Genomic DNA, 18481 nt, shown 5'->3' on the forward strand with positions numbered 1-18481 from the left:
GATTTAATTTACTTTGTAGAATTCATGGTTCTCTCCAGCACGATATTTGCTATAATTAAAACATTGTGTTTGAAGATTTAGAAATGCTCGGGGTATATCCCATGATATTTATGAAATTAATAGACTGTAAAATGGCACAAAGATCAAAATTGACATACGTACCTAGGTATTGGAATTTCATAAAGCATTGGTCTGTATATCACTTTAGTTCTTTTATACTGTACGTGTTTGTAAAACATTAGATATATTATAACATTATGGCATTGCATTTAATATCTGACAATCGGCAAAAATGGATTTACCTTCTTATCATTGACGTACCACTTAAGACTTGCCGAGGGCTTAGAGGGTTTAGCAATGCAGGTTACATTAACGAAGTCTCCAACACTATAATGGTCGAGGGTTCCAATGACTGTGGGCTTTTCTGTAGGTAGCACTAAACGTAAGAAAGGAACCAGTGACAAAAGTGTAAATAAAGTCTGGATGATGTAAATAGAGAGAACAGTTATTTGGTTTTGTTTAGGGTACAAATAAAGTCTGGATGGAGTAATACAGGAAACGTTCATTTGGTTTTGTTTAGGGTACAAATAAAGTCTGGATAGAGTAATTACAGGGAACGTTCATTTGGTTTTGTTTAGTGTACAAATAAAGTCTGGATGGAGTAATTACAGGGAATGTTCATTTGGTTTTGTTTAGGGTACAAATAAAGTCTGGATGGAGTAATTACAGGGAACGTTCATTTGGTTTTGTTTAGGGTACAAATAAAGTCTGGATGGAGTAATTACAGGGAACGTTCATTTGGTTTTGTTTAGGGTACAAATAAAGTCTGGATGGAGTAATTACAGGGAACGTTCATTTGGTTTTGTTTAGGGTATACATAAAGCATTCATGTAGTAATTAGCGGGTTGACTTATTTACTGGCAGAATTGTTTTTGTATTTTCTAAATATGAATATACAATCAGAAAGGGTCTAGTAAAAATTAATGTATTAAATTACAAACAAGTTCCTTCAACGGAAAGAGTAAACGAGTTATGAATGATAGTTTAATTATTGTTGTTAATATTCCTTAGTCTTAATCTTTTGGTAGTATAATCACTTATACATGGAGAAGAGATTCCACAACGATTATTGATTATCTAGATTAGTTATAGCCAACTATAATTGACTAGTATTCCACAACGATTATTTAGGTTAGTTCTGGGTTTTATCAATTGTAATTAACTAGTGTAATTACCTGAGTTCTAGGCGTTGGTTTAATTACATCATCTGTGTGCTTTTTACCTGTTTTACAAAGATAATGTTAACTCTCTAATAAATCGTCCATAAATACTTCATCTTACTATTTTGATCTCGTTTGGTAAAGATAAAAAGACGACAACGAGGAGATATACCGAATCTCAGAAAATATATTTAAGATTTAAGTCTGAAAACTGAACAGTTGTGTTTGAAGTATTTGTTTTCACGGGGCATGAGGAATAGCTTTGTAATGAAACCATTAGGGTTCAAGATACCACAGAATCGCACAACGGAAATGAAAATCATAGACAAAGAATCCTGCTATTCAAGTTCTTTCTAGAGAATCAATAAATTCAATTTCCATCCGCAACAAAAAGTAATTATTTAATGCATGTTCTATTGACGTTCCACACAATAGCTGTGTGTGGTAAAAGTAATGTTCATGTTGAAATGGAAAATGATTGATTGTCCTATTAATCTCTGTTATGTTCAGAAATAATATTAGATAATATTCTGCACATATTATAATCAGTCACGTGTCTTCTCGAATTTTGATTACACATTGTGCACCTAAACATGTGTGGAAAATTTCTTTGTGGCATATTTACTGTCAAATTAATAATGTGAGGTTAAAAAATCTTGTGTCTACAGTATTAAAAATCGGGTTTTGATCCCTCGAAACAAGTAGAAAATGCAACTTTCATTAATCCTGAATTAAAGTATTAGAGTTCTTGTGATTCTATATTTTGTGAATGTCTCTGTCGCTATACTGACATCAAGAACCATCTTCAAAATTAAGGTGTGACCTTGTTTGTATTCATATTGTCATTCTTAGTTAGTTCAGACTTATCATATTTCTTTATTAGGATGTAATATGTCGTTGTTTTTCTTCTGTCAAAAAGGTTGTACTTGATCTTTAAAGATATGATGTAATCTTTTTGTCTGGCAAGTCAATATGTGACCGTTTTGCACGTTAGTTGGATCAGTAACCTTTATTTTTGTATTTCAAGCTAAGTAGAGACCATACATTTCTTTCAAAATTAAGGTGTGACCTTGTTTGTATTCATATTGTTGAGGTGTGACCTTGTTATTTTTGTTAATCATATCGAGATGCTACCTTGTTGTTTCTGTTAGTCAGATCAAGTTTTAACTTTGTTATTGTACATTAACTTGTTTAACCTTATTGCTTGTGTTTGTCGGGACAAGATGTGACCTTGTTGTTTCTGTTCAAGTCAAGTGCGACCTTATTGTTTCTATTAGTTCACATCAAGTACTGTATAATCATAGCTCAATTGAGGAGAGTTGTATACAATTGTAAACAGTGTTTCAGAGTATAAAATATAGGTGTATACAAACGTATCGTTATTATTATTAAGTGGGAACACAAGAGTCATCTACGTATATTTCAACGAAATGTTTTAGACGGACACATTATTTCTTCTTCGTGGAATTATTTTCAACTTACCATAAATATGGAGCTCTTTTTCTGCACGTTCGGTTTGGAAAGAGGGCGCTTCTGCAGACACTTCACATCTGTAAATACCTTCTGATTCCAGGTCAGTCTTAAAAAGAAACACATGTCCCACTGAGGATTTGGTCATCTGCAACGACAGGAAATTTTCTTCAATAACTTGAAGTTTTTCTCTGACCACCGTTAACCCTATTTTTAATGATACCGTATCAGTGAATTTAAACGTAAAGATCTCTGGCATGTATATTTGTTTGTTTTGAGTTTTGCGCACACTTACTCGAAGTATGCCTGCACGAGATCTCCCTAATTTTGAAGTGATGGATTAGAAGAAAGATGTGTTGTAACATTCTTGGACTACTTTTTACCAACGAATAGTAGGATTAATGGATTAAGTAATAAGGACGAATATGTTTGAAGATGGGATTTGAACCTACAGTTTCCGGATTTCGAGTTGAGCGTTCTAGCCACCTGGTCGTGCTAGGCCTGAAATTGTCTTTGACATTGTTACGCAGCGGTACTTCTGAAGGCTTACAGCACTAAAAACCAAGTTTGATACCTGTGGTGACCACAATGCAGATAGCTCACCTTTGTGCCTAACAACACCCACAATTTCTGGTCTTAGAAGAGAAGCCTCGTGTTAGGTAGTTATAGAAAAACATGCTTTTTCACTGTTTAAATTTACTCACGAAAGATTAAGTTATGTAACTATTAAAGTAAGACTATTCAGCCTCGTAAGGTACAGTCTTGATTTACTGAAGTCTATTTCACACAAAAAAGATAATTTACTCTAGTTTTTGAAGGCTTTAAAATCGGAAGTGGAGGACCAGCTGGCCACCTGACAACTCTAAGCGCAGGATATAAAGTACCATGATAACAGCAATGTGATGCATTAGTTTCTATCTATTATCAAACAGCATATTAAAACTTCAGGAGAGAGACATAAGCAAACTAAGGAAGAGCTATTTAAAGAGTATAGTTTATTATACGCAGCTAAAATGTGAACAAACAACTCTATATAGTAAGTGAATAGACTAGTAGAGAGAAGATGCTGTAACTAACCATAGACCAAGATTTGTTTCACAAAAGTGGCCATGACGTAATCAAAATATTTTCTTACACATAAAAAGAAACAACATATTAGTTTAGCTTGTTTTATATAAACAACATATTAGTTTAACTTGTTTTGTATTTCAAGAAAAGATACTCTAGTGCTAGCCGTCCCTATGTTGCCAGGGAAAGACTAGAGGGAAGCTGTTTAACATCGCCTACCCCAACATTTGGGATACACTTTTCACAGCGAATAGTGGCATTCACTGTCACATTATAAATTCCAGATAGCTGAAATGATGATTATGTTCGAGTGACGGGAATTCGAATTTGCAGCTACCTTAGTAAAGGAGGAAGTTTCACCTAATTTGTGATGTTGGGTGTCGTCATAGTTAGGATTAGTTCCTCTGTACAGCGTTCGTACGAACCCGCATTTTGACATTGTACGCTGGTCTCCCACTAATACACAACTCACTCATGGTTCTAAACAATTTAATATATTCAAACTAAAGGTTAATCCATTTAGTCATACAAATATAAGCACCAACAAATGTTCACAGTGATGGGAACATTCTAGGATCAACTGAAAATTGCTGTGGCAGATGTAAAGTGTGGATGATCACAGCGATAGGAACATTCTAGGAATAACTGAATTAAGCTGTGGGATATCTGGAAAAGTGTGAATGATCACAGCGATAGGAACATTCTAGAATGAACTGAATCAAGCTGTGGGAGATGTAAAGTGTGGATGATCACAGCGATAGGAACATTCTAGGATGAACTGAATAAAGCTGTGAGAGATGTAAAGTGTGGATGATCACAGCGATAGGAACACTCTAGGATGAACTGAATCAAGCTGTGGGAGACGAAAAGTGTGAATGATCACAGCGATAGGAACATCTTAGGATGAACTGAATCAAGCTGTGGGAGACGAAAAGTGTGAATGATCACAACGATAGGAACATTCTAGGATGAACTGAATCAAGCTGTGGGAGATGAAAAGTGTGAATGATCACAGCAATAGGAACATTCTAGGATGAACTGAATCAAGCTGTGGGAGATGAAAAGTGTGAATGATCACAGCGATATGAACATTCTAGGATGAACTGAATCAAGCTGTGGGAGATGTAAAGTGAGGATGATCACAGCGATAGGAACGTTCTAGGATGAACTGAATCTAGCTGTGGGAGATGTAAAGTGTGGATGATCACAGTGATATGAACATTCTAGGATGAACTGAATCTAGCTGTGGGAGATGTAAAGTGTGGATGATCACAGCGATAGGAACATTCTAGGATGAACTGAATCAAGCTGTGGGACATGTAAAGTGTGGATGATCACAGCGATAGGAACATTCTAGGATGAACTGAATCAAGCTGTGGGAGATGTAAAGTGTGGATGATCACAGCGATAGGAACATTCTAGGATGAACTGAATCAAGCTGTGGGAGATGTAAAGTGTGAATGATCACAGCGATAGGAACATTCTAGGAATAACTGAATCAAGCTGTTGGAGATGTAAAGTGTGAATGATCACAGCGATAGGAACATTCTAGGAATAACTGAATCAAGCTGTGGGAGATGTAAAGTGTGAATGATCACAGCGATAGGAACATTCTAGGATGAACTGAATCAAGCTGTGGGAGATGTAAAGTGTGGATGATCACAGTGATAGGAACATTCTAGGATGAACTGAATCAAGCTGTGGGAGATGTAAAGTGTGGATGATCACCGCGATAGGAACATTCTAGGATGAACTGAATCAAGCTGTGTGAGATGTAAAGTGTGGATTAACACCGCGATAGGAACATTCTAGGATGAACTGAATCTAGCTGTGGGAGATGTAAAGTGTGGATTAACACCGCGATAGGAACATTCTAGGATGAACTGAATCTAGCTGTGGGAGATGTAAAGTGTGGATTAACACCGCGATAGGAACATTCTAGGATGAACTGAATCTAGCTGTGGGAGATGTAAAGTGTGGATGGTCACAGCGATAGGAACATTCTAGGATGAACTGAATCTAGCTGTGGGAGATGTAAAGTGTGGATGGTCACAGCGATAGAACCATTCTAGGATAAGCTGAATCAAGCTGTGGGACATGTAAAGTGTGGATGGTCACAGCGATATGAACATTCTAGGATGAACTGAATCAAGCTGTGGGAGATGTAAAGTGTGAATGATCACAGCGATATGAACATTCTAGGATAAGCTGAATCAAGCTGTGGGAGATGTAAAGTGTGAATGATCACAGCGATATGAACATTCTAGGATAAGCTGAATCAAGCTGTGGTACTTATGGAGAAGTTGTGATCGTTATAGAACACTTCAGTGTCAAGTTTCGTAATGAAGAAATCAAGAGATTGTGGGAAAACATGGCCTTGTCCGCAGAATTGGCAGAGAAAGACGATTGTACAGTTTTTTTAAGAGAATAACGCGATGATTCTTAACACTTAATTTCGACAATCAAAACGCAGGTTGTACAGTTCGAAGAGCCTTTGAGATGTTATATATATATATATATAGGAACCAAATATATTTCATTCTGATAAATTAGAGATCTAAATACAATATGAAATAACCTCGTACCTATCCAGGAGTTGATGTCAAATCTTACCATATTCTAGTTCTAGTCAAGATGGAGATTAAATTGGAAAAAGCCAGCAAAGCGAGGTATAAATGATAAATTAGACTAATACTGTTTGAAACGAGAAGAAATCAGTGGAAATGCATTACCAATCTGATGAGAAACAAAGTGCAATGGAAGTGCACACCCAATCTGATGAGAAACGAAGTGACACAAAGTAATGATGAGGAAGTAACTGACAAAAATGGATATTATTCAAGAAAGTTATGGTGGAGTCCGCAAATAATGTTATTTCAAAGAAGAAAATGTGGAGGGATGATCCTGGATGAGAAATGAAATACTGCACATGATGATAATCAGAAAAACACACATAGGGACAAAAACGATACAAAGAAATAAAGAAATGGGAATCACGTGTAATGAGACTAAGGAAGCCCAGTGGAAATAAGAAATGTGAAGAGATAGAAGATATGAACATGGACCAAAAAATAATAGTTGCATGAAAAGGTGAAAGATCTCACCAACAAAAGGTCTGAACGGGATAACGACTGAGTATGTAATTGAAAGATGTTGTTTTATTGAGAGAAATTACTAACAGTTTGGTCGAGTATGTGAATAAACTCTATTACGATCAAAGAGGAGATCTATCTAATGAAGAAAAACAAGAAGGAATGCCCATTATGGAGCAAGAAGTTCATTGAGGATATGAAAAGTGGCAAAGCGAATGAAAATGAGACGTTATAACAGAAATTTGAAAGCTGATACGCTGAAGACACTGCATTGACGGCTGAAAGAGAACAAAACATGCAAAATATATTGAATGTTATAAATAACAGAAAAAAAAACACGTATCGAATGAAAATGAACACTTAGGAGTATGCTCACAAGTAGATATGAATAGGCTTATGAAAATCAGCTAGTATGCTAGTAGTCATGAAAAGGCTTATGAGAACCAGCTAGTATGATAAGTAATCATGAATAAGCTTATGAGAATCAGCTAGTATGCTGGAAAGTTGACGTGAATAGGCTTATGAGAACCAGCTAGTATGCTGATACGTAGACGTGAGTAGCCTTATGAGAATCAGGTAGTACGTTAATAAGTAGTTTTGAATAGCCTTATGAGAATCGGGTAGTGCGCTAATAAGCAGTCTTGAATAGGCTTATGAAAATCAGCTAGTTTGTTAATAAGTTGGGGTGAATAGACTTATGAGAATCAGCTGAAACATAATGTTAACTCGTAAAACAACTTTTTCCAGAGAAATTCTTTAGGCAGAGTATTCATGGTGGAACGAATCCCAGCTGTAAGCGAATGTGTTGGTACTGAGATATCATTAACCGACTCCTTGGTGTAGAGTTTCTTAAAGTTCGATATGACCTGCTGGTCCATGGGCTGAATGAGAGGAGTCTTGTTAAGGGGCAAGAGCTCCACCGTAATGAAACTGTATTCCTCCACCATCCAGTCCTCAAGTGTGGTGGGTGAGCAGGTGCATTGTACATCACAAGAAGTGCCTTGAGTGGCAACTGTTTTTCCGTGAGATAATTCTTTACACTTGGGGCAAACACTTCATGGACCCACTCCATAAAAACATTTCCTGATTACCCATGCTTTACTATTCAGGACATTATTTTTCATAAAAACCCTCGGGTTCTCAGAATGGTACACAAGCAAAGGCTTAAGTTTTAAGTTACCACTTGCATTCCTACATAACAATAGAGTTAGCCTGTCCTTCATTTGCTTGTGTCCTAGCAGTGACTTCTCCTCCTTGGTAATGTAGGTCCTCTTTGGCATTTTCTTCCAAAAGAGGCCTGTCTCATCACAGTTGAACACTTGTTGGGGAATAAAGCCCCCAGCTTCTACATAGTCCTTAAATTCCCTAACAAATTTATTAGCAGCGTCTTTGTTAGAACTGGCACCCTCCCCATGTCTCGCCACACTTCTCTTCCTAAATTTTTCAAACCACCCTTACTCTTAAAGGCATCACTTGTATCATACTCGTTCCAGGGGTGTTTCCCAGGAGGTCAGCATGCAACTGCTTTGCTTTCTCACAAATGATGGTCTCAGAAATACTATCACCAGCTAACTATTTTTCGTTTACCCAAATCAACAACAGTTTTTCTACCTCTTCTATTGTTTGTGATCTTTGTTTTGTAAGCACTGTCACTCCTTTTGCAACATCAGCTCCTTTGATGACCTCTTTATTTTTCAGTTTGGTGCAGACTGTAGACTTCGCCATACCAAACTGTGTAGCAAGGTCAGACTTGCGAACACCACTCTTATATTTCGCTATGAGATCATTTTTCACCTCTATTGTGGCTCTAACAACTTTTCTTTTTGGTTCGGTGCTTTCATTATCCTACTTTAACTCCATGGTGGCTTATTTAATCAGAATATTTAGAAAACAAAATAAAAACGAGATCGTTCACATCAGATTTTAGCGGGGGTGTGGACTGAGCGACAAGTGATGGTGAAATGTTTTGGGCAAGCTTGGCGTGGGCCGAAAATGGTCGAAGGGTTGTTCGGGTCATCAGTCGGGTTATTTCGGGGGTTCGGGCCACGAGAGCTTGGTTCGGGAACCGAGTTTATATTCGACAACCGAGACATTTTTTTCTCAAACGATATGTTCGAAAACCGGATTGTTCGAGAAGGGAGTCAGTCGTTCGAGAACCGGGGTACCACTCACTGTATAATAATTATATAAACTGTACATATAACAATTATATATATAATAATTTGCAAGCGTGTTAACAGTATAAACTAAACGTATAAAATAATTATAAAAACGTGTAAGCAGTATAAATTATATATAATACTTATAGCGTGGTAGCAGTATAAATTAAATATATTATAATTATACAAGCATGTTAGAAGTACAAACAAAGTGTATATGTATATAATATAATATATGTGTGTGTGTATATGTGTTTGTGTATGTGTGTATATGCATATGTATATATTAATAATACAAGGGTGTTAGCAGTACAAACTGTGTGTAATAATTATACAAGCGTGTTGACAGTATAAACTAAATATGTGTAATAATTATAAAAGTGTGTTAGCAGTATAAACTAAGTGTGTGTAATAATTATACAAGCGTGTTGGCAGTATAAACTAAATATGTGTAATAATTATAAAAGTGTGTTAGCAGTATAAACAATATGTGTGTAATAATTATAAAAGTGTGTTAGCAGTATAAACTAAGTGTATATATGTGTAATAATTATACAAGCGTGTTGGCAGTATAAACTAAATATGTGTAATAATTATAAAAGTGTGTTAGCAGTATAAACTAAGTGTATATATGTGTAATAATTATACAAGCGTGTCAGCAGCATAAACTAAATATGTATAATAATTATAAAAGTGTGTTAGCAGCATAAACTAAATATGTATAATAATTATACAAGCGTGTTGGCAGTATAAACTAAATATGTGTAATAATTATAAAAGTGTGTTAGCAGCATAAACTAAATATGTATAATAATTATAACTTTAGTGAAGTTTTTGCTGTCTTACTTCACTTCTGTCTTTTTTTTTTCTTTATTTTATCATTACCGAAGAAGTTTCTTGGGGAGGTTATCTCCCTCTGTCCAACTTCGCTCTTGCTTAGTTAAATGAACTCCAAACGATACCAAACGTTTTAAGTTACCCAACAATGGATATTTTTGGTAAACTTTGAAGCATAATAAAACGACTTACGTCTATATAGACGCCCGGCTGATCATAACTCTGAGCTTGTGGCTGTTCCTTCGGTAGATAGCGGTAAAACTCCACACTGTTTTTGTACCATTTTACTGAATATAGGTCATCAGATTCTTGATCAAATGTGCAGTTTAACCACAAGGGGTCACCTTTTTCTACAACACTGTTTACTTCTATGTCAATAAGTTGAAGACAAACTGAGCCTATAGAAACGTACAGAAAAACACTTAGGATATGGTGCTCAAAGTAATGATTTTCTTCATTGTAATCATATAAATAATGTAATTAATCCCGGGCTAACACATAAACAGAAGTAAATATACAAGTTGAAATAAAACTTATACACTAAACTACACATTTTCATAAAGAAAAGCAAAATTTTAGAAAGTTTTCCTTGTTTGTTTGTTTTTAATTTCGCCCAAAGCTACTCGAGGACTAGCTGCTCTAGCCGTCCCTAATTTAGCAGTGTAAGACTAGAGGGAAGGCAGCTAGTCATCACCACCCACCGCCAACTCTTGGGCTACTATTTTCTCAATGATTAGTGGGATTGACCGTCACTTTATAACGCCCCCACGGCTCATAGGGAGGGTATGTTTGCTACGACCGGGATTCGAACCCGTGGCCCCCGGATTACGAGTCGAACGCCTTAACACCCTTTTAGAAAGGTTGGATTGGCGGAAATTTTATAAACATTATGAAGGGATCAAAATGTGTATCCTTTTATAGAGCACAAAAACATTTAATAATATGTGGCTTTAAATAACACGGTAAAGTAGCTTAATATAACCCTTCTTTAAATAATACTGTAAAGTAACTTCATATAACCCTTCTTTAAATAACACTGTAAAGTAACTTAATATAACCCATATTTAAATAACACTGTAAAGTAACTGAATATAACCCTTCTTTAAATAACTGTAAAGTAACTTAATATAACCCTTCTTTAAATAACACTGTAAAGTAACTTAATATAACCTTTCTTTAAATAACACTGTAAAGTAACTTAATATAACCCTTCTTTAAATAACTGTAAAGTAACTTAATATAACCCTTCATTAAATAACACTGTAAAGTAACTTAATATAACCCTTCTTTAAATAACACTGTAAAGTAACTTAATATAACCGTTCATTAAATAACACTGTAAAGTAACTTAATATAACCCTTCATTAAATAACACTGTAAAGTAACTTAATATAACCCTTCTTTAAATAACACTGTAAAGTAACTTAATATAACCCTTCTTTAAATAACACTGTAAAGTAACTTAATATAACCCTTCATTAAATAACACTGTAAAGTAACTTCATATAACCCTTCTTTAAATAACTGTGAAGTAACTTAATATCACCCTTCTTTAAATAACTGTAAAGTAGCTTAATATAACCCTTTATTAAATAACACTGTAAAGTAACTTAATATAACCCTTCTTTAAATAACTGTAAAGTAACTTAATATAACCCTTCTTTAAATAACACTGTAAAGTAACTTAATATAACCCTTCATTAAATAACACTGTAAAGTAGCTTAATATAACCATTCTTTAAATAACTGTAAAGTAACTTCATATAACCCTTCTTTAAATAACAATGTAAAGTAACTTAATATAACCCTTCTTTAAATAATACTGTAAAGTAACTTAATATAACCCTTTTTCAAATAACTGTAAAGTAGCTTAATAAAACCTTTCATTAAATAACACTGTAAAGTAACTTCATATAACCCTTCTTTAAATAACTGTAAAGTAACTTAATATAACTCTTCTTTAAATAACACTGTAAAGTAACTTAATATAACTCTTCATTAAATAACACTGTAAAGTAACTTAATATAACCCTTCATTAAATAACACTGTAAAGTAACTTAATATAACCCTTCTTTAAATAACACTGTAAAGTAACATAATATAACCATTCTTTAAATAACTGTAATTTAAAATTTCTCTAAATAACTGTCACGTAACTTAATATTACCCTCCTTCAAACGACGTTATCACGTAATTTAACATGACCACGTAACATAACTTCTTGAAACAAAATCGTTTCGTAACTACTATTATTGCTGTACTGTCTGACCAAATTTAAAATATTAGTTTTTATGAGGTTGTTTTTGACAGAATGTCTTTAATAAAAACGTTCTCGGTGAATATCTTAGGCTTTGATCCCGTTCGTGAAGACACGTGTCTGATTGGAAACGAAGGATCCTTAAATGTATTTTTATGTAAATATTTGATTATTCTCTTAAGCAGAAAAGCCTTAATTTGGTGATTGACTCCAAACACGCACCTAGATTATTGCCATTATAGAAAAATCACTATTCCACACCAAATCAAAGTACAAGCTTGTTCTCTGTATGCTTGAAAACAAAGCGAATAATTTTAGCATTTACGGCAAATTTACAAGTTGTTTTCTCGACTGGTTGTGCTTGGCATTTAAACAGCGAAACTGGAAGATAGTATACACATAATGCTAGCATGTGGATGGTACTTAGCAAACCACGAATGTGTGTGTATGTAACTTTTATGAATTCTCGTACAACTCAAAAATCGATCAAAAGTACTGCTCTTCAGAAGAACTCGGGAGGTCGTAATACTGTATAATAAGTGGAACCAAGATCTTTATGGTCAGCTCTGTTGTTTGTTCCACTCAAAATTCTCTTATATCAGTCTCGTTATAGAAAATGATACATGAATTTCCCAAGACACGATTGTTCCTTCCTTTTCTGGATAGCCATCTTGTTAGTTGCGAAGAAAATTGAGATGGTTATAGATAAGGTACACGTATATCGGGACGGTGTGAGAATTTTAAAAATGTTTTTGTGTTCATGATAAATTAAATGAAGCCCTATTGCTTACAATGATCTCTCTAATAAAAGAAATTCATGTATAGATTCACGAACTGGTATGAAAGAATTAATTTAATAAGACAACGATTCCATCCTGTTTATAGTAAAATTAACTAGTGAAATATATGATATAATAAGGCCTAAATATTATCAAATAAAAATATATTAAAGTGTAAATTTCGCCGTACGTACAACACAACGTTTTTAGTTTATTAAATTACAATTATAATTAATCAGTAAGAATAGTGAATGTCTGTGTGTAAGCGTTAACTGACTCGATTACCTGAAAACTGCCCGACAATATACATTTGTTGTTTTTCACCTCTCAAACTTTAAATATGGTATAGTTCCACTGTTTTATAGACTTTATTAATATTGAAATTAAAGGTAAAAATGTAACCACTTAAATAAGTAAATAGTTACTTTCCATAAAGAACAGTAGAGTATTAACACTTACTGAGGTTATTAAAGGTTTAACAACCAAAGAAAGATGTATATGTTTATCAATGCCCTAAATAAGTCAATAGTTACTTTCCATAAGTATAGTATGTGATTAGCACTTAATGAGGTTATTAAAGGTTGAACAACCAAAGAAAGATGTATATGTTTATCAATGCCCTAAATAAGTCAATAGTTACTTTCCATACAGTACAGTATGTGATTAGCACTTAATGAGGTTATTAAAGGTTGAACAACCATAGAAAGAAGACATGAGAGTGCCTATCAATATCCTATATAAAACGCTTTCTTGAAGGTTTGTTCTTTATTTTCTCTTAAAGGCACACTGGGGATATCTGCGTACATAATAAAGGTACACTGGGAATATCTGCGTACATAATTTAGCAGTATAAGGCTAGAGGATAGGCAGCAAGTCATCACCGCCAACTTTTGGAATACTTTTTTACCAACTAGGATACATTAAAAATGTTACTTGCTTCTTTTGTAAATATATTTATAATAAATGAAAAACACATTTCTTATAAGAAATGTATAAGCACTGTTGCTTATAACGTTCATTTAGAACAAAGCTACCCAATAAACGATATGCTTTCTGTCCGTCTGGTGTAATCGACTTCCATATTTTAGTGTTGTAAGTCTGGGAAATTGCCTCTGACCTTTGAAATTAATATTGGTTTTAAAACAGAATCAGTTTAGCTTTGCAGCTATTCAAAGATAAATATGCGTAGGAAATATAGAGCTCAGTGTTTACACGACACCTTATGTTCAATTTTGCGCACTAACATGTTTTAGGCCCCCTGTGGTTCAATATGTTTTTGTTTTTATACTTATTGATATATAGGTGAAGACATTTCTTTAAGTAAGTTATGAGTCAATTATAAAAAATTACTTTCTAAAATCAGAACGATATTTAATTTTTCATCCACTCAAACGGGCTCAGCATGGCTCGCAATCTCAGAGTTGTTATAATGTTTCGGGCAGTCCTCTGTTCGTTGGTAAAAGAGTAGCCTAACATTTGTCGGTTGGTGGTGATGACTGGGCAGTTTTGGTTTGTTTTGAATTTCTGCGCAAGCCGTTCCTAATTTATCAGTGAAAGACTAGAGGGTAGGCAGCTAGTCATCACCAACTCTTGGGCTACTCCATTACCAATGAATAGTGAGATTTACCGTCACATTATAACGCCATCACAGCTGAAAGGGGAAGCATGTGACGTGGATTCGAACCCATGACACTCTGATTACGAGTTGAGTGCCTTAACCACCTGGTAATGCTGAGCCCAACTTGGCAAATATCCCTCTTGTAGCTTTGCGCGAAATTCAAAACAAACCAAACACTCGAACCATTTCGACTTAAATACTAACATAGGCAGACAAAAATTATTATGGTCGACCAACACAAAGAGAGAGAGAGAGAGAGAGAGAGGAGAAACCAGAAATAAACAATTCTGGTTGATCAACACCACCAGACAGACGGTGATCGGTAAAAAAACATTATAGTGAACCTGCATAGCCAGACAGATGTTACCCAGAAATAAACTGTTATGGTTGACCAACACAGCGATATGTCTGCGGATTCACACCGCTAGAAATCGGGTTTCGACCCACGTGATGGGTAAAACAAAGATTGTGTAGCTTTGTGATTAATTCTAAACAATCAATCAAATGACCAACAGAGAGACGGTAACCAGGAAAAAGAAAAACATAGTAGGCCAACACATACAGACAAACAGAAACCAGAAGTAAATCATCATCGTTGACTAATTTGCACAGACAGACATGTACCTCAGAACGGCTGGTATGGGTATTAACTTTTTTATTGGTAAGGAGAGAACAAAGTTTCGACTTTCAAAAACCAGGTACAAAATTAAAGTCCATAGTACGTGAAAACTACACTGACAAACACAACACCAGCATAATTTATAAAATATTATGCAACAATTGCCACGACGTCTAAATTGGAGAAACAAACAGAAAAATGGAAACTAGATTGAAGTAACAAAAAAAAACACCTTTACACATTTTGAATACTGCAAATCAAATAAACACAACCATAACCATAGAAAACACCAAGATATCAAGTATGGAAACAAATATAAGCAAACACAAAATCAAAGAAGCTCTACTTATATAGTAACTAAAACCAAAATTAAACCAGTATAAAGGAACACCTTTATACCTATACTCATAACCTAACATCCACCTGCAACGCCCCCTACAACCCCGTACCCGTTTATACACTCGTCCCTAGGACATGTGTCCGTCGATGGTCACTTTCAAACTGTTTCTTTCTTAACCTGAAGATGACCTAGGAAGGTTGTTCTCTCCTTATCAATAAAAGTGTTAATACCCATACCAGCCGTTCTGAGATACATTTTTATTTCAAGTGGATTTCTCGTCATAAAGACACACAGATGGACAGAAATCATAAAGAAACCGTTAGAAGTTTAACATAAGCAAGCGAAGTAGCAATTTCACTGTCAAAACCAAGATTGCATTTGCAGCACATTTAGTTAGACACGGTCGTAGTTATTTTTGTACTATTGTTAACTAAAAACAAATTTGTTCTCTTGACGGAAAGTGTGTTTTGTAGGAAAGTTCTGTTATAAATCACGTCTTGCACAAAAACCAATGTTCAAAACCCTCACTTGTTTCTTTTTATTACATTGACAATGACAGATGCCCAGTGAAGGATGATTAGTCTGTATTCGAATGTTCTGCGTAACATTATCCTCTGTCTCGCATATTTTGTAAAAAAACCCACAGACAGAATCTCCGGTTTATATATTTTGTCAAATTTCTATTTAAAATACAATTTAATGGGTAATGTATACCGAAGAGCAACAACTTTAGAATACGCATACTATTCGTTTTCTAATCAAAACATTGTTAACCACAAATAGTCTTAAATCACTTCCTAAAGATCCAAATTAAAATTGATCCATATATATATTTTATTATTATTATTTCCTTTCTAATAAATACGGGTATATTTTTTCTTTGTATCAACGTTACAGGGCATGTAACGAGGTTTTCTATCACAATGAATATAATTTTTAAATCTGGTTAAATATATTTATACCTCGAGAGTGTGTTTTACCACTACTTCAGAATATTTTGCAACAGGAAATGAATTGTTTATCTAACCTCGAAATTAATGGAAAGAAAATCACCTTTTACTGGAGTTATTTTTAATTTTTAAAATGGGATTAATTACATTAAAAAAATATCCGATGTCTCCAACATGTCGAAGGAATCCTTAAACATTTGATAGAACAAATCTTATTGCGTGTATCTAGAGTTGTAGTGTTTTAAATGATTTCTTATTTACGGAGACGATACCTTTCATCATTGAGTGTAAATAATTTAACATTATACATTTAATGATTATATTGATTCATATGAACCCTTGTTTTAATAATATCATCTCAGAATATATTGTTTGATCAGCTGAGAACCCTTAAAACACAGAATATGTATCAGCTGGGAATTTAACATCGTGTATTGTTTCATCAGCTGGGAACCATTGTTTTACATAATATCATCTCAGAATGTAGTGTTTCATAAACTGGGAACCCTTGTTTGACATAATATCATCTCAGAATATATTGTTTCATCAGCTGGGAACCCTTGTTTTACATAATATCATCTCAGAATATATTGTTTCATAAACTGGGAACCCTTGTTTTACATAATATCATCTCAGAATATATTGTTTGATCAGCTGGGAACCCTTGTTTACATAATATCATCTCAGAATGTATTGTTTCATCAGCTGGGAACCATTGTTTTACATAATATCATCTCAGAATATATTGTTTCATAAACTGGGAACCCTTGTTTTACATAATATCATCTCAGAATATATTGTTTTGTAAACTGGAAACCCTTGTTTTACATAATATCATCTCAAAATGTATTGCTTCAAAGACAGGGAACCCTTGTTTTACATAATATCATCTGAAAATGTATTGTTTCATAAACTGGAAACTCTTGTTTTACATAATATCATTTCACAATGTATGGTTTCATAAACTGGGAACCCTTGTTTTACATAATATCATTTCAGAATGTATGGTTTCATAAACTGGGAACCCTTGTTTTACATAATATCATCTCAGAATGTATTGCTTCAAACACAGGGAACCCTTGTTTTACATAATATCATCTGAAAATGTATTGTTTCATAAACTGGAAACTCTTGTTTTACATAATATCATTTCAGAATGTATGGTTTCATAAACTGGGAACCCTTGTTTTACATAATATCATCTCAGAATGTATTGTTTCATAAACTGGGAACCCTTCTTTTACATAATGTCATCCCCGAATATATTGTTTCATAAGCTGGGAAAAATTTTTTATAATATCATCTCCGAATATATTGTTTCATAAGCTGGGAACCCTTTTTTTATAATATTATCTCAGAATATATTACTTCATAAACTGGTAAGACTTGTTTTACATAATATCATTTCAAAATGTATTGTTTCATAAATTGTAACCTTGTTTTACATAATATCATCTCAGAATGTATGGTTTCATAAACTGGGAACCCTTGTTTTACATAATATCATTTCACAATGTATTGTTTCATCAGCTGGGAACCCTTATTTTACATAATATAATCTCAGAATGTATTGTTTCATAAACTGGGAACCCTTGTTTAACATAATATCATCTCAGAATATATTGTTTCATCAGCTGGGAACACTTGTTTTACATTATATCATCACAGAATGTATTGTTTCATAATCTGGGATCCTTTGTTTTACCTAATATCATCTCAGAATATTGTGTTTGATGAGCTGGGAACCCTTGTTTTACATAATATAATCTCAGAATGTATTGTTTCATAAACTCGGAACCCTTGTTTTACATAATATGATCTCAAAATGTATTGTTTTACAAACTGGGAACCCTTGTTTTACATAACATCATCTTAGATACTATTGTTTCATCAGCTGGGAACCCTTGTTTTACATAATATCATCTCAGAATGTATGGTTTCATAAACTGGAAATCCTTGTTTTACAGAATATCATTTCCGAATATATTGTTTCATAGGCTGGGAACCCTTTTTTATAATATTATCTCAGAATATATTGCTTAATAAACTGGGAACCCTTGTTTACATAATA

General features: G+C 34.1%; 1 protein-coding gene across 1 annotated transcript in view; it reads right to left on the reverse strand.

The window, feature by feature from the left end:
• Window positions 1–18481, reverse strand: part of LOC143248493 (uncharacterized) — a 97501-nt gene that overhangs the window by 15281 nt on the left and 63739 nt on the right. The window contains exons 2-4 of the mRNA XM_076496912.1: window positions 10039–10244; window positions 2703–2838; window positions 303–436 (exon numbers count right to left, since the gene is read on the reverse strand). Of these exons, the coding sequence (XP_076353027.1) occupies window positions 303–436; window positions 2703–2838; window positions 10039–10244 (476 nt within the window). The remainder of the gene's footprint in view (window positions 1–302; window positions 437–2702; window positions 2839–10038; window positions 10245–18481) is intronic.

The sequence above is a fragment of the Tachypleus tridentatus genome, chromosome 4 (genome assembly GCF_004210375.1).
Source record: "Tachypleus tridentatus isolate NWPU-2018 chromosome 4, ASM421037v1, whole genome shotgun sequence".
Classification (NCBI taxonomy): Eukaryota; Metazoa; Arthropoda; class Merostomata; order Xiphosura; family Limulidae; genus Tachypleus; species Tachypleus tridentatus.